We start from the raw sequence: 25307 nt of genomic DNA, 5'->3' as shown, positions 1-25307 counted from the left end.
AGAAAAACATAGTTATCCTCCTCGATATTGGAAGGAGACAAGATTGCCAGGCAAAAATTGGGATCTTGGGGGTGGGGGTGGGGTGGCGGTAAGGGGTGATGGGGAGATGTGGAGAGAAAAGTGAGGAGGGGAGGATGGGGAGACCCTGGGGGAATGGGATGGTTGGAATGGAGGAAGGGTGGATAGGGATGCAGGGAAGAAGTTAAGGGAGCCAATTTAGGGTTAGCAAGAGACTTCACTCTAGAGGGGTTCCCAGGTATCCATAGAGATGTCCCCAGCTAGTTTCTTGGGCAGCTGAGGAGAGGGAGCCTGAAATGGCCCTTTCCTATAGCCATACTGATGAATATCTTGCATATCACCATAGAACCTTCATCTGGCAATGGATGTAGATAGAGAAAGAGACCCACACTGGAGCACAGGACTGAGCTCCCAAGGCCCAAATGAGGAGGTGATGGAGGGAGAACATGAGCAAGGAAGTCAGGTCCACAAGGAGAGCACCTACCCACTGAGACAGTGGGGCTGATCTAATCGGGGCTCACCAAGGCCAGCTCAACTGGGACTGAAAAAGCATGGGATCAAACCGGACTCTCTGAACATGGCGGACAATGAGGGCTGACTGAGAAGCCAAGAACAGTGGCACTAGGTTTTGATCCTACCACATGTACTGGCTTTGGGGGAGCCTAGTCTGTTTAGATGCGCACCTTCCTGGACCTGGATGGAGGGAGGAGGACCTTGGACTTCAGCAGGGCAGGTTGCTCCTTGATTGCTCCTTGGAAGGGAGAGGAAGGGGGAGGGGAGTGGGAGGAGGGGGAGGGAAATGAGAGGTGGGGAGGAGGCAGAAATTTTTAATAATAATAATAATAATGAAGTCAACAGAATTGGATAGAACCTGCCCAGAACTGACAACTGTCAGTTCAAGGCCTGGCACTGGTTTAAGCTCCCTCCAATGTCGTGTCGTCTATAAAATCATTCAGTATACATCACTTACAAAGTTCTCTGAACCTGTACAGCATTAGCACAAGATAACTCCTGAGCACCACTGAGCATGAAAACTCAAACTCCAAATACCAGACTTTTAAAGCAACTGTATTAGGAATGCCTAGTCTATAAAAAATAAAAAGTCTATCAAATCCTGAAAAACAACCAAAGTCAGACTTCTTTTTTTAAAAAAATATAATCTATTCAACTTAGTATACAAACAAGAAGTACATTGTTACAAGCTACTTTCTTTTAGTCTGTGGTTTTCAATGCTCCTGGTTGTACACAACAGGCTGGCAAAAGTGAGGTCCTAGCAACTGCACTTATCAAAAACTTTCAGGGGATACTATGGGGCAGGTCCAAGCTTTACCTCCCTCTTCCTCACTAGGATGTTGTATGTTCTAAGCTCATCTTGTGTATCTGCCCAGACCTGAAATAAGCCATTTCCTGTAGGAGGCCTGGCCCAACCCCCGAACCAGTCTTAGGGTATCTATTGGGTTTGATGCTCTGAATACAATTATTTCTACAGTATTTTATGTGGAGTGATTCAGTCAATTTGTAAAACAGAAAACGCATCACAGTTCATTTTTATGCTTATAATTCAAATTTAGGATCATATGGTTTTCATTTCTCTGATTTCATATTTATCCTTCTTTCAGTAAAACTCTCAGTTCCTAATGAAATTCTGCACTGTTTATCTTACATCACAGGTGAAGGCACCTGCTACCAATGCTGCTAACAAGGTGAAGTCCCAGGCCCCATGTGGTGGAAGGAGTGAACTGACTTCTACAGGCAGTCCTTTGACTTCCACCTGCATGCCAGTACACAAGCATGTGTGTACACATAAAAAAATAAATGTAAAGAATTTACACTTATCTTACAACAGGAACATACCAGATTATTAATACCATTGTCTACGAACAACATAACCAAAGAAACCGTTGAAAACTCTGTGCTTTGGGGAAGTCTCAAACCAATGTGGTGTATCACTGGCATGTCTGCTCCCATGGCCATGTCCCCAGCGATACACAGTATGGCTGGCTGACTTCCCATTGCTATGAATCTTTAGACATTGCTCCCTCACTCCCATTTTGATTAATTCTATTTATAATTATGTAAAGTTTTATATGGCTCCAAAGTCAAATCTACAAATCAGTGTTGATTAGAAAAATTATCACCTACCTCTGACCCTCCAAGCTAACCCCTCACCATCCTACGAGTCTCCTGTTTTAAGGATATGTCTATATTTGGTAACCCTTCATATACATTTCTCAGATAAACTGATGCACACTTTCCAGAGCATTGCTAGGGGCTGCAGGGGGAGTTGAGTTAAACATAAAGATAAACAGACAACACAGAGAAAAGAGGAGGTTGTCAAGCACCTAGACCTGTTGCTATAAACTCAGAAGTCTGCTTCACCCACACCAAGCAAAAGGCGCCACATGAAGACCAGGCAGAAAAAAGAAATGTGCCCAGAAGTAACTTCGTACCACACAGCAGTCCATGAACACCACAACCATATGGTGCATCTCTGCGGTCCTCCTCGGCTCTGAATCCTATAATGCTGACGTGAACATAATCAATTACCTAAGACGCCTTCAAGGAGGGTGCATCGACACAAAGACTGATAGCCCCTGGATTCATTGCAGGTGGAAGAGGATCAACAGGACTATAAGAGTGTGTGTGCACACTCGTGTATGTGTGTGTGTGTGGGGGGGGGGGGGTATGTATTCTGTCAAAGTAGACAAACTGGATTCTGTCTACTTAACAGCTTCTTCTGTCTGCCAGGGGCAAAAAAAAAAAAAAATGCACCAAGGGTAAACTGTTTAGCTCAAACATGTTACCTTTAACATAATTTAGAGCAGTCATTGATTTTGGAGAGTGGAAAAAATTATTCATTCATCCATCTAGTCATTCATTCATTAAAAAACATGAACAAAACAGACATAGATCCTAAAGGAAAACAGAGGGAGACAGGCATTAAGCAAACAAATATATAATTACAATGTATGTAAGTGTTTGATGAAACAGAAGATGATGCTATGGCTGAGCGACCAAGGGGCCCTCTTTCTTGACCTGAGGGTAAAAGGCAGTCAGCAGAGTCATAGGACATAAATAGCAGGCAGACGGTCAGTGTCATGTAAGCCTCCGATAGAAAAGATTCTGTGGGTTCAGAGAAAGAAAAGCCAGTAAGGTTAGAGCTCAAGTGATACAATTATCACCCATCTTTCAGCTAAAGCTCCACCAACTAAAAGTGGTCTTGGAATGGCTGCCCCATATCACACACATGATTATAAACATCCTTGAGCGTAGTGTATCCCCATTGCTCCCCAGGACAGTCGTGTCATGGGAACTTTGGGTACAAACAACCTCACTGCCAGGTTGTGAAGGTCTGAGAGCTGCCAAAACTAAATGAAGTAGTGACTTGAAATGTAAACTTCCCTTCTATCTTCGTGCTCACCTTTGGGAAACATTTATCAATCCAGTCAAATGAAACAGAAAATATCCACTGGGCTACCAAGCAGAAAGCTAACACCCTTTTCCTGCGAGTAGCCTGGACACACATGAATCCTATTGCTAAAAGCCAAGACAAGGCTTCTGGCCTTTCACTCTCAAATAGTTAAATAGTTATTCACAAAAATCCAGCGGAAGCCATCAATAGATCAGAAGGCCCTAAAGTGCAAGGCATTGCTAGGAATATGAGCAAGCTGGTCCATAAAGACAAGCTGACATGTGAAACCCAGCAAGTCAAGAACAAACGTAGAGTTCACACATGTATGCTTTCAAATCAGTTCCACAACCCAGGGCCTGAACTTTGTACAAAGTGTGAACAGAATACCACTCAATAATGGCATGCTGGGAATTAGGTAAGAACTCAGTATGGCCCCCAAACCCCAGGTACCATGTCCTATGACACATCCTCAAGGTGGGGCACATTAGCTGTGGGCCAGTTCTGAACTGGTCATAGAATGAACAGAGATGCAGGCCTCTCTGGAGTACTTGAGCCTCTGAGCATGTGGGATCACCTACCTGTTCACAGTGAAGTGAACACTGGCCATCTGTGGGGACTGAGACCCTCCAGAAGAGTTTCAGCAACCTTGAAGCTTCTTCCAGGATCAGCCTGGCTGTGTTCATGCCGGAGAGAAACTTGCTCAGAGGCACAGAGAGAGGAACCTACAAAGGATAACAAGGCTATTACAAGTCATCTTGACAGGGATCACTCACAGACAAGCATGATTTAATAGGCAGCAGAAGGCTTCAGACTAGGGTTCCTGTTCCACATGATGAGAGGGAACCAGGGTTATGCAATACCGGTGAGCTGTACAGTAGAGAGAATTTTGTTGGTAAGTTTAGCCCAGTCAATAACCATGGTTAGTAACCCACGGTAACTCCATTCAGACCACCAGAGAGCAAATGATAGCAACACAGCCCAGGGCACAACACTGATATATTTGCCACAGATGGCCTTCTGAGAATGTACGGTATCGGGTCTCTGGAACCTCTCTCCGTCTCTGTGCTGGAGGCACTCACATGGGGAGAAGTGTCAGAGGCAAGAGAACAGAAAGAATGTGGCACAGCAGAAGAGAGATAAAAAGAGGAGCAAGAGGAAACTGAAAAGCATTTCTCTGTGCAACTGACAGCTATAAAACTGCACACCTGTTTAGACAGCAAAATGACAAAAATATGATTATTCAACAAAGACAAAGGTGTATAGAGACAGGCATTAGCTCAGAACCATAGACACAAGCTCTCTGAAGAGTAAAGTAACATGTTAACAGTTAACATGATTCCTAAAACTTTCCCAGCCTTTAAATGGGGAAACCTACTTTACACCTAATCAAAATTTAGTAAGAGATTTGTACAAAAAGATGACCCACTGCAGTTGACATGCCCACAAACAGTGCAAGAAGGAATAGCCCATGCTACGTCCGCAGTGGCTTATTGGTAGTCACTAAAAAGGCAAGTGCTCAAAAGAAAAAGTATTAATACCACGTAGCTGAAATATATGAACCTCATATTTCTGACTATTTGATAAACTTCGAGTGTCCCAAAAATATGTGTTTATTTTTGTCTCTCTCTCTCTCTCTCTCTCTCTCTCTCTCTCTCTCTCTCTCTCTCTCTCTCTCTCACACACACACACACACACACACACACACACACAATTACAAGTGCTGACCTTTAAGTGGTATATGAAGAGAAGTTTTGTTTTTATTCTTTTCTACAATTTTAGCTTTCAAAACAAGTATTTTTTAATCAGAAAAGAACAGGAATCTTATTAGTGTTAATTCATTCAATATTATTTACCAAGCACTTACTCTATACAAGGTAAGGGGAGTAGGTATGCTTATTTAATGTGCCATAAAAAAAACACTATCCCGTCTCTCATGGAGCTTATCATCTAGGAGAAGACAAAATGCAAATATGGTTGTTAACTATAGTAAAACAAAAAAAGCAAAGTCACACACAAAGCCAAAGCAAATACCACAGGGAACTCAGCTGTGTTCAGCGACAATCTAGACTAACTGAGCAAGCAGGTAGATAAGAGTTTGAGCAAGAACATGTAGAAGCTGGGCGGGTGTGGTGGCCATCTAAAATCCAAGCACTAAAGAGGGAGAGTTTGGGAATCCAGACTCTCAAACAAGCTAGCTAGCTACACTGGTGATCAGTGAGTTTGGGTTCAATTGAGAAACTCCACCTCCAAAAAGAATGTAGACAGCAATGAGACTGGAAGTCAACATCGGACCTCTGCACATATATATGTGATCACATACAGGTAATCACATACATAATACATATGTACATGCACACCATACCTACATATACATGCAAAGGAAAAGAAACCTTAAAAGTGGGGTCCAGAAGCTGTGACTAATGGACGCTCAAAGGTCTATTACCATCTCTCACCTGGTGCCTTGGAGGTAATGCATGTCAACCACATGATGAGTTGTGTCAGGCACGTAAGTCTGTGACAACGGGTAACTTGAGATGAGGAGGATTCCAGGAAGATGAGGTAGGGAGAAGAGCAAAGTTGAGGAAGGGGAATGCCAAGCCAGAAAAGTCAGAAGAAGGAGGCTGAAGACAGATATGGGGGGAAACAAGGACAACACCTGTGGCCCTGCCTGTTCAGAATGGGACATGTCGGGGAAAGAGTGGTGACTGACGGTGGGCAGACTGACTGAAGCCAGCCCAGCAACCAGAAGACCTTAGAGCTGCTTTCCAGAGAGAAGGGGGTCAGTCGGCCAGCACTGGCCAGAAAACAGAGCATGCTGGCTGCAGGACTGAGAACTGTTAGTGTTCAGCATCTCCACACTGGACTGATATAACCTCCTTCATAGGGCTGTTCTGAGCACGCACGCGTGCACACATACACACACACACACACACACACACACACACACACACACACACACGCACACACACAAAATCTCCTCTGCAGGAAGATGACCTTAAGGTGGACATAGAACATCTCTCAGGAACACATGCATCACTGAGTGGCTGTGAGAAATTACAGTATGGCACAGTCAGTATGGCTCACGGCCAGATGTGGAGCTCTGTGTGGTAAGGGGACAACCTGGTTGGGTCTGGTACAGTGTGCATGAAGATCAGGGCCTCTAACTCCCCCACAGCAGCCCAGGAGCCAAGCAGACAAGTCTGCCCACATGGTGTGTAAGTGGAGGGGTGGAATGACTGGATCCAAGAAGATGAAGGGACAAAGAGTAGAGGAGAAGAAGTCACACAGCAGTAGCCACCGTAAACCAGGGTACAATCTCAACATGCTGGCCACTGATCACCAACAGCCTGCCCCCTCACCTCTGCGCTTTCATGTGCAACAGTTCCCAACTCCTCCCTTTTAGGGCTTTACTGAAGTCTAGGCTATTAGGAATCTTCCAGAGAATGTAGCCAGCCCCTCTGCTTACTGAGAACAGGAAGGATCTCACTATATCAGCTCTACACTTAGGTTACCTTTGGCCCCAGCTTTTGACTTGTGGGGCCCAGAGCCTCTTGAGTTTGAATGTCCATCTTGGCAAGCAGTCTCTGGCCACAGCTGATCTGCTTATGGAGGGCATCATAGTCCTCAATCAGGCCCAGCATATGGTGGCCACTCTTGCTTGCCCACACATGGTGTTCAGCAACCAGGCAGGGCATGCAAGGGGGGCTGATGATGGAGGCGCTACTGTCACAGGAGAGGGAGTCCACGTCAGTTCCAGACAGCAGAGGAGTCTCGGAAGCTACAGAAGAAGAGGGAAATGTTAGATCTACCTGGGGTGGCACCTGTGTCCACGGAGTCATGCTGAGAGAACATGAGAGCAACGGGGCCTGGCCTTGAGCTGACAGCTGTATTACCTTACATTGAGCAAAGACTGGAATCAACATAACTGATGCTTATTGAACACTCACTCTGTGGTAGACCCTAGGCTGGTAAGATGAACAATGCTGTTATTTTCATGACAACAGTTCAGAGTCTAATGGGAATACTGAAGCTGCAGGAATTATAAATGCAACATGAGTGAGCCAGAGATCAAGGTTAAAGAGCTATCTGAGCAAGGAGAGAAGTCAAGGAAGGCTCCCTGGAAGGGGCAGCTTGAGTTGCCCCACACAGAAGTCAGCATTATGTAGCTAGAAAAATCCTGTTGCTTTTTAACTTGGTTGATTTTGACTGGGGTGGTTGGAGAGGTATTTTACAGAGATGCCTGCATTCTTGAGTCTTGAGGAAGTGGGGGGACGAGACTGGTGAAAATTAGAAAACATGAGAACATTAAAGCACAGCTGGAGGTAATGACTCATCTGTGTGGTCAGCCCCCACTGCAGCGGGAGGAGACTGTCCAGTACTACTGAAGCTGGATCCCAGAGACCCTGAAATTCATACAAAGGTGGTTTCAGTTTAAAACTTTAAGTTTAAAGTCTCTGAGTTTGTACTTGGTTAATTCCTAGGATGAATTCAGTGGCTTGGAGAGTATCTTCTAGAGATAAAAACCTAGTCCTAAACCACTGCCCAGAAGCCAGGGATGCCAGGGACCTCTTTTTCTTCTATTTAAAAAGCTTTAATGTCATACCCAACACTACTGCAGCTAACCAGTTTATACCTGATTTAGGTGCCATTGCCTGGGTGGACTCAAATAGATCAAATGAATTATCACTGGCCTCAGGACATTTGGTGCCATCTATAACAAACAAAACAAGAGAGGAAATGAGCTTTATCATCATTAACACTAGAGAAAGGATGGAATTAGAATGTGGTAGAGTATCTCACATGCATCCATTTATTTTAGAAACTAAACATTCACTCACACCTTCACCGCACACAGTCCTGTAGCCAGAACCATGCATATTCTATTCACTCCCTGGTACCCTGTGCAGACAGAGCCCTCTCTTGAAGAACCCTCCTGTCAAAACGGTAGAAATTAACTTCATCTCAGGGTGGCCAAGGATAAGGGAGCTAAGTATAGAGACAGGTGGGGGGGACCCTATGTGGGCATCCCAGGAGGTGATGCCTGATTTATCTTTTAAAACGTTTTCAGTGCCTCGAGGGAAAGAGGATAAGAAAAGTCAAGCAGAGTATGAGCCATCATTTAGGGAGAAGATACACAATTCCTGTAGCTAAGGCCTGGGTACAGGGAAGGGCTTAGTAGGATGCAGGACTTGCACCTTGAGGGCTAAGTGACCCGCTTAAGGTGGGAAATGTTAGGTTGAGGTCTATGTTTTAGAGTGGAAGAGCTAGTAGGGAAGCTGATACAGTAACCTGAACATGAGAGGAAAGGGACCTGCAACAAGACTCAGAGGGAATGCATCTGAAACACTTGACTGGAGGTCCATGAGACGTTAGATAATACATGAAGCACTCTCACCCCTGAGAAGCTCCTGAACTCTTAAGTGCTTAGTGGGCAGAACAATGCTGTAATTTGTTTGTCAAAGAAAGAGACCAGGAGACCGAGATAACTCAGCATGCCAGTGGCAGAACAATAAGTATGTTCAGGTGCTGGAATCTCCCATGCAAGTTTCTTCCACCATGAATGTGGAGTAATGGTACTCCAGGCAAATATGCTTTAATAAGACCACCCCATCTGCTGAGATAAAACCCTGCTGGGTTTTATCCTAATAATATTATTTAACAGCAAGACATGCTACCATTTATTTTTTAAACTAGAACTCTAAACCAACAGGGAAATGGTAAGGTAACAGACGGACAATATAGTCGGTAGGAAGCACATATGTGAGCTGCTTGCTGGTTGGTTCCAGCCCCTGCTGGGTGTGTGTGGCCAAGTCTGCATATCCTCTGCCCTTCCCAGGCATCTCTAGTGCCATACAAGTACACAAGCAAATGCAAATCAGACCCAGTTGTTACCAGGAAGCTTTCTGGGACTTATGAGATGTTGAAAGCCAGAGTAAGGAAGGGGCTTAGGATCTCAATTAAAGGCAACAAGAGAGTGGGGAGTCGTAGTGCACACCTTGAAGATGTGCAGGGGAAGGGGGATCCCTTGAGTTCGAGGCTGGCCTGGTATATAGAGAGTTCCAAGACAGCCATGGCTATACAAAGAAATCCTCTCCTCAAAACCAAAACCAAGGCAAAAGTTCTTGGTGAGCTGTAGGTGGGACTAAACAGCAAGACAAGACAGCACGAGCCACTGGAAGCCATAACTCTACTTCCAGAGAACCCAGTGTCTACACAGAGACTATGCAATGATGTTAAAAGGTGAGCTGAGAGCAGCCAGAGGGCATCAATCAGAGGATCGCATATCATACTGACCCAGAGAGTTGAATGTCCTACCATGCTCATCCAGCTGAAGGGAACATTCGGTGACAGTCAGGGCCTTGACAGCCAGAGTGAGGGCCCCTTCCTGGGGCGTCTTCGCTCCCCGTGACAGCTGCTCCTCCAGCCTGCTCCTCAGGGCGCTGTTAGTCTGGATGCTCCTCTCTAGCTGCTCACGGAGAGCCCTCATCTCTGTCAAGAGGCCATGCAGGTCGCTGAAAGAATCGGGCCCATTCCAGCCTTCTTTAGATGCCTCACCTTGGGCCTCTGCAGGCACATACAAAGGAAAGCTTTGACATTTCCCAAGATCAAAGGTCAGCCATCAAAGAGACTCAAGGGCATTTCAACCCAGCCCCACCATCCAGCCCCCTCCTAAGAACTAGGTACAATTTAAAATAACAACTCAACTTTAAAAACAAAAATATTGGCTGACTTAATTGCTGCTATTCCACAAGCTAAGTAAGAGCTAGAAATTAATTTCACTTCTGGCCATAAAAGCCTAGCAAATTGCACACCAAACCCTGAAATTATGTCTAGTAGTAATAAAATCTATTTGGACCAGAATTATAGAATGAAAGGGGATGATTTTAAGGGCTATAGTATATTAAAAAGGCAGGCACAATAGCAAGAATAAGAGAAGCAACTTGAGAAGACACAAAAGCTGAGAGATGACCCTTTCTAGATAAACTTTCAATAGGGAGAAACCATCTGGAAAATTAGTTTTAGAAAACCCCCCACTGTGCCTCCAAATTGATTCTCAAATGTTAGACCTTATAGTCAGGCACTCTGATCTGCATTCTCTAGAAACAGAGCACACCAAGGCTGAAAAGCACCTAAGAGTAATGTCCAGCATGTGGCGGCACTCTGGAATATCTGTTGGATGAATGACGGGAAATCTATGACAAAGTTATTTCTTGGATGCCTACTATGTGCCAGGAATGTGGCTAAGTTGTTTCAATAAATGCCCTCATTTAATTTTCACAGCTCCTCACGGTGGATACTGACAGACCTGCTTATAGAGCCTATAACTGACCCAGTTACTGGTGAAGTCAGAACAAGCTGAGATGAAAGAAGTGAGACTCCAGACTTTAGCTTTAAGTGATATATACCTGTAAGGCTAAGGCATGTGGATTTTTAATTTAAGGCCAGTCTGTGCTACATAGAAAAACAAAGAGTGGGCCAAAGAGTTTGCTTCTAATGATACCTAGTCTATCTATGGGCCAGTATGGGTTTAATGGTAGGATAGGGAAAAACAAGAGCCATGTCCTCCCACATCCAGTGAACAGCTTTTTGGGTGAGCTCATAGCCCTGAGATGCCTCAGGCCTGGCCCTGAGCATACAGTACCTCTCTGTGGCTTCCTATGTTCCTCATCCAGCTTCTCATACACCTTCAGCTCCACTCGGAGGGCCTGGAGCAACTTATCGTTCTGTGAGAGCAGCTGCTGCCTTGATTTCATTTCTTCCTGTACCCTGAAATAGACCCAGGAAGGTTGGAAGGGTTAATTCTCCCTCCAGGAGGCATATCCAGTACGCACAGAACAGGCCCAGGCCATCTCAGCCAGAGGGTGTGGACAAAATGTGCTAGGACATGGATGGTTAAGAGTTCCATCACAGCTCCCAGTTCCCACATAGCCTATGCCTCACACTTAATAGACCTTCTCTCAAGTAACCTTTATAGACATTCTAAAGGAAGGTGTCCTCCAATTCCTGCCATAGAAACCCAAAAGGCTGTCACTTTCTAGAGGTACATAGGTAGGGAAGATCCAGGACCTCCACTCAGGGATGTCTGAGGGCACCTGGGCAGGGATGAGGGAGGTGACTCAGACAGAAGAGACAGCCCTGTGTGTTGACAGAAAGGAATAAAGTGGAGTCTAAGAGGAAGAATGTACATCTCCCTGGCTCACTCAGAGTCTCTCAGTGACCTATGCCATCAGGAGCAAAACTGGAGTCTTTAGAGGGCCAGAAGTCAAACATGATTAAGCATCCACCCTCCTCCCTTCCCTCAGCTCCTACTATAGTCAAGCATAGCACCTTCTCTGGTTTGCCACAGCAACTGTCTTAGGGACTATGTGCCTTCTGCCAAACATGGTCACCTCCAATAGTTTCACCTCACATGTTCACTGTGTGGCTCTCTATTAAAAGGGGTCTTTTGAGAAAGCCCTTTCTTAACCACCCTAGTGAAAATACTAGCCACTCCAAGCATCCTCCTTCTCCTTTAGAGGACCACTTTCCACACATTTTATGTCCAGCTGACAATGCTTGCTTCTGCACACTAGGGTTGGAGTCACTGTGCCTAGTGCTACGATCACATCCTCAGGCATAACAGGCCCTCAGGGCCAGCCGAGTCAAGCCCACCTGCTCAGCTCCTGGCGGCTGCTGCAGATCTCCTGGGTCAGCTGCTGATTGTGTCTCTCCTTCTCACTGATGTCTTTCTGTAACCTTCCATTTTCCTCCTTCACACTGGTGTACTCTAGCTGAAGGTGCTCAAGACTTGCAGCCTTCCTAGACAGAGACTCAAGTAATTTCTCATTCTCGTTCTGTTTATCTGCAAATACCAAAATGAGAAAGGATACCATTTGTTTTTTCCAACCTTATTACCTTGGCACGGCAGTTCAGCTCAAGCACTCCAAGAATACAGAAAAGAATGAGATTTAATCTGGCATTTATAGTTTCGGCATTCCAATTATCCATGCATTTTAGGCAGGTAAATCTGTCAATATCAAGGCTGCAGATTAAACATCACTAGAATGAAAGGGGTCTACTTAACTTCCTATTACATAGTGGTTCTTGAAAACCTCTGTTACTTTACCTTAGAGAGTATACATGGTGGGTACAGCGACAGGCAGGAACCCAGATATCAGTGAGTATGGAGAGCAGCAAGCCTCCTGCAGAACTCCACAGGAGGCCATGGGCTACCCAGAGGAATAAAATACCCTTGGAGGCTCAGAAAACAATAAGGCCCCCAGCAGGGAGACAGAGGCAGAGTTCTAGTGCAGCTTCTCCAATTGCTGGCTGTGACCCTAAGTGAAGCTCTTCACTCCTCAGTGCCTCAGCTTCCTCCCTTGGGCCAGACTGAGGATGCAGAGTTGCTGTCTGGAAAGGCTTATTATTAGCCCAGGCCTCAGACACACCACACAAGAGCCAAAGGAGTGGCAACAGTAGCACTAACTGTATGGGCACTACAGCAAGCCCTCTCGTGCTTCAATGTCCTGTCTTTGCAGCATACTACCAAGGCAGGCCCTGGGAATTTCCCCATCTTCCAGATGAGAAACAAATGAGAGACAGGGGTAAGGCTTCCCTGTAGCCATATGGACAGAAAGGGGCACAGCCTTGGATGCAGATCTACTATTAACCAGGATTCAAGTATTTCCACGTGCGCAAGGGCTCCTGCTGGTCCACGTGACATCAGCACAGCTGCATCACTCCATCTCTAACCTGGGCCTTCTCTCTTCTCCTCCTCTGACCCTCAGACACCTTGGATAAGCAAACAAGGGATAAGCATCCCTTTCCTTTGTAGACTTGGATCCTGAGGACTTGAGCTGAGGGGCCTGCCTTTTATCACAGCAGGCCTCACTCCTCCTTGCTATAGGCTTGCTCATTTCATCCATCGGATTATAGCTTTCTAATGCAAATACGGGCTTGTTTATTTCTGTATCAGTCTACCAAGCTCCCCTGTAGGTCAGGATAGAGAAAAGTTATTGAATGAATGCATGAACTGCATGAGCCCCAGTTTTGACTCTTAAGGCAAAATCAGTATCATATCCCCCCAGGACTGTGGGATAAGCTGGCTTACATTCCAGCTCCGGCACCTGTAGCTCAGTGACCACATCAGGGCAATTGCTTAGGCTGTGAATTCTTACTTGAGAAACAGAGCTAATAATTCTTCACTCTAGAATCATTATTAGTATGAACAGTAACATAAGTAAAAGCTCATTGGCAGCTAAGCTCCAAGAGAAGGAATTAAGGATCTTTATAAGGAATGCTGGATAAACTTCGCTGGTAGGAGAAAATCTCCAGTAAAGATTTGGCAGTAATAAATTTCCAGTGTTTCTCTCTTCCTGGGATGGGATGAGAAAATACAGTAACATGTGCTGAGACCCTGGTAGAGACTCTGCTCTGGCGGCTTTTTTTTTTTCTTTCTTTCTTTCTTGGTTTTTTGAGACAGGGTTTCTCTGGAACTTTGGAGCCTGTCCTGGAAATAACTCTTGTAGACCAGGTTAGCCTCGAATTCACAGAGATCTGCCTGTCTCTGCCTCCCGAGTGCTGGGATTAAAGGCGGGCACCAGCACCACCACCCAGCTGCTCTGGGGGCTTTTTACTCTAGTTGTCACAACAGGTAGGTGCAGTGGTTTGTAACCCACCTGTGCCCTTGTTTTCTTAGCTATAAAACAAGGAATGCTCCACAGGATTGGTGTGCAGTTAAAGGTAGAAAACTGTTAGGCCCGCCCCTTTGGAATCTAGGGTGTCACCTCCAGATATCTTTTGACAAAGGACTTTGGAATTTAGGCTGCAAGTGGCCCCTGATTTCTTACCTCTGGCCCCTTTCTCGAGCATCATACTGAGGGCCTGGTTCTGCTTCCTCAGGAAATGTATCTCTGATGTCAGAGAGCTGTGCAGCTCTGAGCCATAAGCAGAAACATTTGTGGAACCTATAAGAACACACATGAATGGTGACTTATAGACAGCCTCCAGACAGGATGGATAAATGCTCCTAGGAAATATGCCGAAACAATGAAGAAATATAGCATGCAATGAAAACCAGCCCATGGACCACGTAACACACAGCCAGAGTCTAAAGGGCAAGGACAATGAGCTTAAAAGGGAGGCAAGAGGAGGCTTCTATATCAACATGTCCTGAAGATGAACCAAGATGAGAGTTGAACCACAGCAGGGTGAAAGATGACAGTAGCAACCATCATGGTCAACTGACTCTTAGGCCTTGGGCCTTGTCTCTGAGGCAGCTCGGTCTGACTCTGCCCCCTCTGGTCTTTCTTACCCTATCCCTGTCTTAGGAGAAGGCACACTCCAATTCCTGACCTAGGCTTGCATGAGGGACTATCCTAAATTTCCCTACGCAGACTTTCTTCTATGCTCTAGGCCTTAAGCACCTCGTCTAGCTTCATTCCCTGCTGCTTTACCAATGACGTTAACATCTCGAGCACAACCCAATCACTGCTATTGCATGCTGAAAAATATCTGGTGGTCTATAGTACAAACAATACACTTCTCTGCGTCGAATTCAAGCCCCTCCATTGCTCTACTCCCGTGCCACAACAGACACTATTCTCTCTCCATTCAGACCCCAGGTCCAGAAAATGCTGATAACCAGGTGACTTTTATGCTCTTCACACCCACTTCCCCCGTCAAAACTCTACTCTATCAATTACTGGCTTAATTCCCTGTCTAGAAGTGTACACTGTGGAGAATGGGATCTAGAATTAGATGGGGGGCACTTTATGTCATTCAACCTAGGGCATGCCTTGTGCTGGGCACCTCCTTGGCCTCCGAAGCTCAGCACAGCTTTCTTGTCTGCAGCTATTATTGGGGTGCTCCATTCACAGCCAGCCTCAAGCACTTGCAGGGTGCCCAGTGTCTTCTCCATGTGGCAGGCAGATGCTTCCCTCCTGGCTTCTGTACTGATTCAGTTCACTTACTACACCACAACCAAAATGCCACAACCCTGTGCTCCCAGACACCAGGTGAGGACATGGGCAGGGGTCTCCGGCAACCAGTGAGACCTAAGTGAAATCTGCTGAGGGCTTCAAGGAGATGGTGCACTAGAGAAGAGAGAAGCTCCAGACCCTCCCATGCCTTGGACACTGTCCTAGGAGGATGGGACACTGACAGTAAATAGTCACCATGGAAGGAAGTCAGCCTAACCCTGCCTCAGAGCTCTCTGCTGCTGGGGTTCTTGTGATCAATGGAGGTATAAAAATCAGTCCTTGTTTCCAATGCTTGTTCTCACATTTCTTCCCAGCTCCCTGCAGCTGAAAGCACTGGATATGCATATAAGTGTCTATGGTGTGCATCCACACCCCCTTCTAAACAAGGTGTGGCTAGCTCTCCTGGAAATATTCTTCCCACTCTACAGAACTTCTCTGGCACGTGAGTCATACAAAATTAAATCAGACTAATATTTATTCACAAATGTCTCTTCCCACTTCTTCTCCTACTTGTCCCAGTGAACTCTGGGATCATTTCAGAGTTCCTGCCTATCTCCTGCTTAACAGCTGCAAGGCATTGGGCAGGTTGCCTACCTCCCTGCCAAGCCTTGGTTAGCACAATAAAAACACCCATGCTGCTGTACTGTGGTTCTCATTTGTGTTTCTAGATGAACGGAGAGTGAGGCCACAAGAGAACCACAGACTCATCAGAACAAGCAGCAGAAACCCCAACATCGAACTGATCGATACCAGGGAATTACCTGAAAATAAGTAAATAATAGGCCATAAAACATTCCTGATTCACTAAATCTACCTAGGCCCAACTGCCCTAATGAAGACCACCTGGATGCTATGTGGCAAGACTTTGCTTTGAGTACTACCTCTGCAGTCAGACCAGACAACTTGCAGTGAGCTAGAGCCTCTAAGGCATAAGAGTTTTTGACATTCCCCCTTGACATCGTATAGAGTCTTGCCTTTTCAGAGTGATCCCCAAGATAAACATTTCACATCAGGGGGAGGGAGGACTGCTTTTTGTTTTGTCTTTCCAGAAACTGTGACAATAAGGCGAGAACGGCACATCTCTCCATGAGAGTGAAGACGTTATGATTGCCTTTCTGTAAACGTCCCTGTCAGAGGAATTATTCTACAATTGGGCTCCACTGTAGCGGATGGCCATTTGAACCCCCAAATAATTCCATAACTGGATTTGCTGGGGAAAATGTAAAACATAATGAATCTAACTCAGGCATTACCAAGAGTGAACATCAAGGCCCTGGGCATGAATTTTGTTCCTGTGTTTGACACAACTAATAACTCAAATTAATCAAATTTCCTAGGGGTGAGGGAGGAGGATGAAGGGTTCAGGGGATGAATGGAAGCCCAGGCAGAAGACTGGAAGCTTCTTGCAAACCACAGCGGAAATCGAAGCATACATAGAACTCCCAGAACCAGCCTTATGTATGGACTACAGAGCAATGAAAAATGGGCTGGGGTTCAAGTCTTGAGTTTTATCAATGAGTCCTACATTTCTAGAACTCAGTGATCTCATCTCTAAAATGGTGTCAGCATCCTCAACGGCAAAGCATGGAAAGACTGAAAGTTAAACTAGCCGTGTTACATAAAATAGTAAAATAAAACCAACAGTGATAAAAGCAACTATTTATTGAGTGAGCACTGAGCAAGGCCTTGTTCATGACACTGCCTTATTTAATAGCAGAAAAACCATGTTTCATGAAACAACAAAGACTAGAGTGAACTGCTGAAGTCAACACCGATCAACAGAAGAGCTACAGCCATACCAAGGGCAACCAAACCAACTTCTATAATACAATGACTACAGAGGAAACCAAGAAAAGAGAGAAGGAAAGAAGGGAGGGAGGGGTTAACAGTTACAGTGAGCAACAGCTGGTTTCTGAACCATGTGAAGGAGTGTCTTACAGGTGTTCAGTTTTAAAGGAAGACCATTCCCTTCAAAGCAAACTGAGGTGGGGTGGGAATAGTGCTGGCCTTCTTTGGCATGAAAGATTTGCCAGATGTCAATTTATGATCTATTATTATTGTTGTTGTTTTGAGACAGGATTTCTCTGTAGCCTTGGAGCCTGTCCTGGAACTAGCTCTTGTAGACCAGGCTGGTCTCACACACACAGAGATCCACCTGTCTTTGCCTCTCATGTGCTGGAATTAAAGGTGTGCACCACCACTACCCAGCTTATAGGCTACTATTGATAAAAAGGAAAAATACGGTTCTATTCTATTTTAGAATCCCAATCCATACCACTATAGTGAGAACACGGTTACAGCTCAGGACCCCAGAGGCTAGCCAATTTCTCCACCCAGTCTGGTTCACAGAGAGCCTCTTCAGGCAAACACATCACAGAGCAGCAACCACCAAACCCCATTTCTTACCCTGGGAAAGTCCTTCCTTACCTTGGTCAGTCTCAGACCTCTGATGTTCCAGCTGTTTCCGGAGTTTCTCATTTGTTTTAATAAATTCTTCCAAATGCTTTCTCAGAGTTCTAATTTCCTGTATGTGTTCCATTAGTAAGTCTACAGGAAGGAAGAACATTTTAAAGTCTGAAGCCCCCAACAAATTGAGTAATTGGTAGATTATGCAGAGATCTTGAAATTTCAGTAGCACTGGATGTATTGAGATAGTCAGCAGCTGGCAATTCTTTCCCAGGTTTGGGGAGGCCAAGCTATTTCCCACAGCCCATCGTCATGGCTCAATAATGGCTCTCTGCAGCCCTCCATAAGGAAGTAACTTTACATCACACACAAAAATTATACTCCATACAATTTTAATGCTAACTCTAATGCAGCCTTTTATTCTTCTCAATATCAAATATTAATTTAAAATCTTCCTTATGGTGAAACTAACAGATCACTTTCAAGTTAGCCTGAACTGCCTGAGAGTTGATTAAATTACCTTCCTAATGAATCCAGATAATTTTCTAGTCTAGTTTTCTTTTTCTTCTGCAATGAGTATGCTATCCCTTTATCATTCATTAATTTCAAGACTTAAAACAATGCTAGTGAGAGAGGTAATAAAAAGCATGTTTTTGAGATCACTGCTGTATGAGTATAAATGCGTACGACCCTCTGGGGCTACTGATATCACTGGTTTTAGGAAAGTTCTCCAGTGTCGGTTCCCAAATAGTCCTACTTCCAGGACTCTATTTAAGGAGCTCACGTAAGATGCTCACAGGCACTTGCCAGAAAGCATGAAAACACTCATCTGAGTTTACAAGTGACAGGAAACTGAAACAACTCAAATTGTTCACTGAACCGAAGTCCACTCACTATGCTGAGGGATTACACAGCTATTAAATTATGCAATGAAAACTATAAATATGGAAAATGTGTTATGTTATGGCAAATTTCAAAAGATATAAAACTGGTTACAACATAATCCCAACTCTATATAAGAACATATAGGTAGTATAAGCAAATAAATCAAAAAAGCAATTACAATGAAATATTAATTGCAGTTACCTCAAGATTTCAGGTTTTTTAAAACTTCCATTTGACATTTTAACATATCACTTAATAAATACTTAATCTTTCCAAATTTCCTAGAATGAGCATGTATTAATTTTTTTACCTTCTGCCACATCTCACTTCAACAGAGAAAACAGGAAGAATAGTTTCACTCTAGAGGTGGATTTCCAGAGTCAGTGTTTAAAACATAATCACATTAAATATCCAAAGGCAAAACTAATGCCTTTAATTCATCAGTTAGGGTACACTCAGTATGTCTTAGTAATGTTTGTTTTAAAACATTATACTAATGTTATGACCCAGTTTTAATTCCTCCAAAATGGCTTTCATTTAAAAGTAGCACAATGTTACAGATCTTTTCCTAATTAAATAGTAATTTTGCCATGAATTTGAATGTTTATGAGATGACTTAATTCCCAGACCTTCAGCTATCTCCTATTAATGCCAGAAGTGCGGCAAGTCATTTAGTGGAATGTCTGCCTCCCGCTGCCTCCCTCCCGCTGCAGGCGGGAAAGCCTGTCTGTGCTCCTCCCGGCCCAGCCTCGAGGTCCTGCCAACCTTCTTCCAGAAGTCCGTCAGCCCAGAGTCAGCCAGCTCGCTGGTTTGGACTGCCACCTTCCTTGCTGGTTTATCTGAGTCACACACTGCTGACTGTGGAGTGATGATGCTCCACACAGGCCATCTTTCAGAGTGAGGATTATCATCACATGGGCTGACGGAAACACCTCCAGGGGAATTTGACACCATGTATTAATTATGCAGCCATCCTGAGGAGAATGAAATACTATAGCACCTTTTCTAAAATAAGAGAAAAGGATCCTCCTGTCTTACAGTAAACTCTTCCAATAAGTCCTAACTTGTAAAAACCATAAATTCTATAAAATCCGCCACACACAGAAAAGAAAGAGAAAAAAATGTGTGTCTTCTGCTGGGCAGTTCCAAATTTAGAGAATCTATATTAAGAAAATGCCTTCAAAGAGGAAGGCTGGAGTTCAAGACTCCCCTGCAGCACTGTTTACAGTTGTGAGAGAGCGCTGCGTTCCAGGAACAGAAGGACAACTGCAGTCCAGCCACCAGAGGGCTGTTCCAAAGCCACTAAAAGTGACACTACCTGACAACATGTCAGAAAGCCTATGAAAGAATGGTAAGTGAGCAAAGAAAAAAATGCCAAATTATTTCTCTATACAGATTACAAATGTGACAAAAGGAAAAACAGATGCAGAGAAGAAAAGGCTGAAGAGAAATAAAAAAACAAAACAAAAAAGCGAGCAGTGGCTGTATTTCAATGGCTCCAGAGCACTGGGCTCCCACTCAAGAAAAGGGATAGTGATGCACTGAGGGAACGGGCAGCCCAGACACATCCCTGCTGAACAGAGACAAGAGACAGGCCTGAACCACTCTGAGATTTGGAAAGATTAAATTTTTATCTATATTTATTTTAACCTTTATCTCTTATATTAAAAAAAATACAGGGATAGGCAGAAGAGAGCTGTGCCTAAGACCACATAGAGAAAATGGGATCACATTCCCTCTTAATGATCCATTTATGCTGCTCCTCCACCCATGTGATCAGACCTCATGCAGTGGTTTCAGTATCCTGGAGAGGGGCTAAGTGTTACACTGGACTAAGTGTAGAAATGGGGTGCACTAAGGACAGGGAAATGATTTATAGTCTAACCTAAAGTAGATGAGGGCAGAACCCACAACCAGAAGTGATGGAAAAAGCAAGTACTCACAAAAATCTCTAAGGGATACCACCAGAAACGCCAGGAAATAAGGTCCAGGTGACTGGCCACTGGAAGATTTGGTTGGTTCCTGAGTTATACCAAGAATGTGCGTGTCATATGCTAGGTACATCTAAGATGTGGGACCTGAGTATCCAGAGGAGTCTCAGAGGACACCATGGGGCAAAGACTTGGTTCTAGTATCATTGACATATTGGTCGGCTTCTCCATCTAAAAGAAATCTAGTTGTTTAAACCAAACACTTCAAATACTTTTGAAAGCAATGGCTTATGTAATTTGGTATTAACAAAAGGTTTTAGCAAGGAGTGCTAGTGTCCGGTGTGTTACAGAATTCACTGTGGTGACTTAGAAAAAACCCACTGGAATAGGCAAGAGATCAGAGACCATCAAGAGAGGTACAGAGTTTATACACATCAAAGGCCTGACACACAGGCTGTGCTCCACACCTTGCCTTCTTGTGAATGAGCTCATGTGGACCATGCACATTACCTATAGCTACTTTGTGCTTTAGAGCAGTGCTGTGCAACTCTTTAAGAGGACACACCCTGCACAGCCTCCGATGCTTGCTATCTGCCCCTTGGGTGGAAAAGTTTGCTAAGCACAAGTCCATATGGCCTGCCTCTATAGTACTCTGGATCTCTGAAACATACTGAGTGACAAACAGTAAATCCAGCTTCTACCCCAAGAAAAGAAATGAAGGCTGTAAGCAGAAAGGAGAATGGAAAAGGTCCCTGGGAAGCTGATTTGGCTAGTTTAGTTCACACCCAGCAACAGAACAAGGCAGAACAAGGCAGAATCTGAAATTCCCATGCTGAAGCCCTTAGAACAGGTGTGATGGTGTCAGGGAGCTGAGCCCCTGGAGGAAATTAGGTCATGAGGACTCAACGCCCATGAATTAATGTTCTTGCGGATAGACCATAGGGATCTCCCCTGACCTTTCTTCCTCTATGTCAGAATTCAAGTGGGAAGAGGATGCTCACAGAACTCAACTACACTGCCCGTAAGGCACACTGACCTCTGCTTTCTGCACACCAGAATTGTGAGAGATGGATCTGTGCTGTCTGCAGTCCCCTGTATTCAGCTGCAGCAGCCTGACTAGACCAAATTAAAGGGCCTGATGCTATGGCCAAGAGTCATCTCTTAAGGGACCTGCTTCAGGATGTGCAGAAACTAAAGGACAATTAACAACAGTGACATATCCCCAGGGCTTTCTACCCACCCTTTGAAAAGAGCAGATCACCCGAGGCATCATTTAAAAAGAAACCAAGACTTCCTCACTGCTAGCACACTGTAACATCATGGCTCCTTCCGCTGATAAACCATCCTCCATGAGCAGCTCTGGTTCTCCCTCCATTGGTGAAATGCTCAGACATAAACCCATTCTGCTCATCAAAACAAGACAGCCTGGTTATGCCTAAGGTACTTAGTGAAGCTGAGCTCACCTTGAGGAAAATGGTTCTCCATAGCCGGGAACTTCCCAGTCCTGTTGTCTGTCTTCTGGTCTAGAGACAGGAAGGATTTATCAGACATCTCATCATCTGACAGTGCGTGAGAGGCAGAAGGCTCGGCAGAGTCAGGCAGGAGATGATGGTGGGTTAAGTTGTCTTCCTCAGTTCTCAACCTTCAAGATCAAAAGAAAAGTCATATCCAAATATAACCTCCTGAGATCATCTAGTGAAGATTGGATTTATAAATGTATGTATGTATTTACATATATATATGTAATAATTATAATTAAAGAGTAAGAATCCATGAATTTGAGAAGAAAGGGGGGTGGGAGGAACTGAAGGAAAGAAGCAGTAATATAAAAACAATACTCATACGATATTCTCAAAAATGAACAAAAAGAAATTCTTTTTTTTTTTGTTTTCAAGACAGGGTTTCTCTGTGGCTTTGGAGCCTGTCCGGAACTAGCTCTTATAGACCAGACTGGCCTCGAACTCACAGAGATCCGCCTGCCTCTGCCTCCCGAGTGCTAGATTAAAGGCGTGCGCCACCACCGCCCGGCTAAGAAATTAATTCTTAAAATTTTAAAAAGAAATGTCATTTCCCACACCATGATCCCATGCTGGACCATGTGTTTGAACACTTAGGGATAACTTTCTCTTTGTGACTGACCATCCATACAACCTCAGTCAGTCCTTAGAAGGGCCTCCATGGGCATAAGTCTGGAATCAAGGAAGAAAAGGAAGGGAAGAGACTGTGCTTATCCAACACTGTGATTTACAGGGCAGCAGCCTGAGACAGAGCATGATTCAGGGGCACCTGTTCACAAAGCGTTGTTCTGTCCCAGGGTTCTGGATATTTATTTGTCCTTACGGACACCCTCTGGGGAAGGAAGCACTATTGTCCTTTACAATCAAAGAAGCCAAGGTGCATCATGAGCCAGGTGCTGTCTCGGTTCAAAAGTGGCATCACTCAGATTAGACCTATGCGTATCTGGCCCCACAGCCCCAAAAGAATGTGGGAGTCCATCCCAAAGTCACAGGATGGCCTTAGACCTAAAAAAATCTCAAAGATTTCTTGACTCCCTTGGCAGGTTTCTATACTATCATTCTGGCAATCATCTGGTTAGTAACCTGGATTTGCAAGGACCACCTAAGCCACAAGAAAAAAACAGCTGAATGCCGTGAAAAGCCAATGTGAATCTCCATTATAGATAAGCGCCTTAATTTAAGCTCTTTGTACTCCCCCCTTTTCCTATTACTTCTCGTCAGTGGCCAGTCTCATTATTTATGTGCTTAGACAAGAGCAAAGGACTCCGAAGCTGCAGCGCATCCATTAACAGGTAAACACCGGGTGCAGCTGAGCCCAGTGTGATGGATGCCAGGCTTGCTGCTGCCTTTCAAACATACAGTGAGGGCCAAGAGTACCCATTTCATTAGCGCAGGAGTGACCTGTGAGTGCTGAGCCTACAACTGAAAATAGCAGAGCAGAAGGAAGAGCAGCAAACTCAGAGATGGAAAGGAGAAACACCTGGTTAAAGAGTACAGAAAGATGTTCCTTGCCTTCCTCCCACTTAGTCTCTGGACACACTCGGTCTTCCAGAATAGCAAGTCTGAAAAGCTTCATCCTTACTTTCTCCACTTCAAAGACCCCCATTAGTCCTGTAGGAGAGCGTTGGGCTGAGAATCCTAAAACAGCTTCAATGGACCACCCAGTGGGCCTGGCTTGCCCCTGAAACCATGTCTCCATTACATCAGTCATGGACATAGTCCAGGGAGGTCCCAGTACCATCACTTTGATTCTTTAGAACCCTAAGACTAGTTGGGACAAGCCCCACTCAAAGGCCTTCCTTTCCCTCTCCATAGCTGCCAGCAGGATGTGGAATAAGGATGGATGCATGGGTTCAACTAGAAGGTAACTTTGGTGACCCTGAAGAGGGAAGAGTGTTTCTTTTATGACTACAGTCACCTTGATAACAACATTCTCCAGTGAGGTAGGGTACCTCCCTGCCTACTCTCCGTAATGATGCTGATGGCCTCTGTGAAGCCAATGAAATCAACATTTTTACATTCCAGACTATCCATTTCTTCATTTCACTCCAAGGGCCCCCAAGCCATACACATTAAAGAAGGTACTCCACAGCATAGGAAGTGTAACTGGGCAAGCCCTCAGCACAGTCAGTTGGCTGAAGAAGTAAGCAAAGCCCATATATATAATCCATGCTATCATTCTTATCTTTAAAACGACAGCACAGAAAAACTGGTGCTGAATCATGGCAGCTAGAGTTCCAGTTCCAGCTCTGCCACTCAATGAAGGTACACAGCTCTGAACCACAAGTTCCCCGTCCTGAAGTGTGAATGAAAATGCTTGAATTGTGGCGTCAGAAGCAACAAGGGTGAAACCCCGTCAGTGCTAGACAAGGTTGTTCTCCTTAGAGAGGAGTGAGCCAAATGGGAATGTAGCACACACCACATGGCTAAGTTCTTCATGGAACTATGTCAAGTGGTATGGCAAGAATAGCTGATGCTGGAACAGAAAGACACAGGGTATGGCAAGGTCCATGGTCATTTCTGTTCCAGCTGCCTCTGAGGAATGGCTTTCCCATTGCTCAAGGAAAGCGACAGAGTACACAGCTATGTAGAGTGGGTCAGGAGAATAAGGAGGCAGGTAAGGAGGCATGGGGCAGAGGGTAGGAGATGGAGGGAGGGAAGGAAAACAAATCAGCTGGCACATGCTCCAGTGCCAGGCTGAGGACAGTGGGACCCTCGGGTTCCTTCAGGAAGATCTACTTCAGTTACTGACAGAAACACCACAAGTCACCTGAGCCCAGTGTGCGCAGCTGCAGGACTCACAGTGGTGAGCTTTGGTTGCTGTGCAGTCACTGTTGGTTCTATGGGTGCTGATGCCTTATTTACAAAAAAAAAAAACGTTGCAGAAAACAGAGAGCTGTAAATTTTAAACACAGGCAGGCAAATCAAAGCTGGCAACTCCTGGAGTTTCCTTAAGGAGCGCTACACACTCACCTCTCATGCAGTTCCCTCTGGGGACGCGGATCTGCTCCAGCCACTGCTCCTAGGAGCACAGAGAACATTAGAGGATGAAAAGAACTTTTAACAACTGTTCATCGACACTTCCTTGTTCATGTATTTGCAGAGGCAAGGATCCATCTTAAAGCTCCTGACAACAGACCTTGGGAGTGGGATCACACAGCCCAAGTTCATACACCCT

At 44.9% G+C, this 25307-nt stretch overlaps 1 protein-coding gene across 9 annotated transcripts in view; it reads right to left on the bottom strand.

The window, feature by feature from the left end:
- Window positions 1-25307, bottom strand: part of Cdk5rap2 (CDK5 regulatory subunit associated protein 2) — a 183163-nt gene that overhangs the window by 10072 nt on the left and 147784 nt on the right. For all 9 annotated transcript variants that reach the window (XM_038334749.1, XM_038334754.2, XM_038334753.1 and 6 more), the window contains 10 exons: window positions 25103-25151; window positions 22076-22254; window positions 17818-17937; window positions 14260-14376; window positions 12083-12272; window positions 11073-11197; window positions 9746-9994; window positions 8064-8141; window positions 6943-7208; window positions 4009-4152 (listed from right to left, as the gene is read on the bottom strand). In XM_038334749.1, coding sequence (XP_038190677.1) covers window positions 4009-4152; window positions 6943-7208; window positions 8064-8141; window positions 9746-9994; window positions 11073-11197; window positions 12083-12272; window positions 14260-14376; window positions 17818-17937; window positions 22076-22254; window positions 25103-25151 — 1517 coding nt within the window. The remainder of the gene's footprint in view (window positions 1-4008; window positions 4153-6942; window positions 7209-8063; window positions 8142-9745; window positions 9995-11072; window positions 11198-12082; window positions 12273-14259; window positions 14377-17817; window positions 17938-22075; window positions 22255-25102; window positions 25152-25307) is intronic.

The sequence above is a fragment of the Arvicola amphibius genome, chromosome 6 (genome assembly GCF_903992535.2).
Source record: "Arvicola amphibius chromosome 6, mArvAmp1.2, whole genome shotgun sequence".
Classification (NCBI taxonomy): domain Eukaryota; kingdom Metazoa; phylum Chordata; class Mammalia; order Rodentia; family Cricetidae; genus Arvicola; species Arvicola amphibius.
This window is presented reverse-complemented; position numbering and strand designations above follow the sequence as displayed.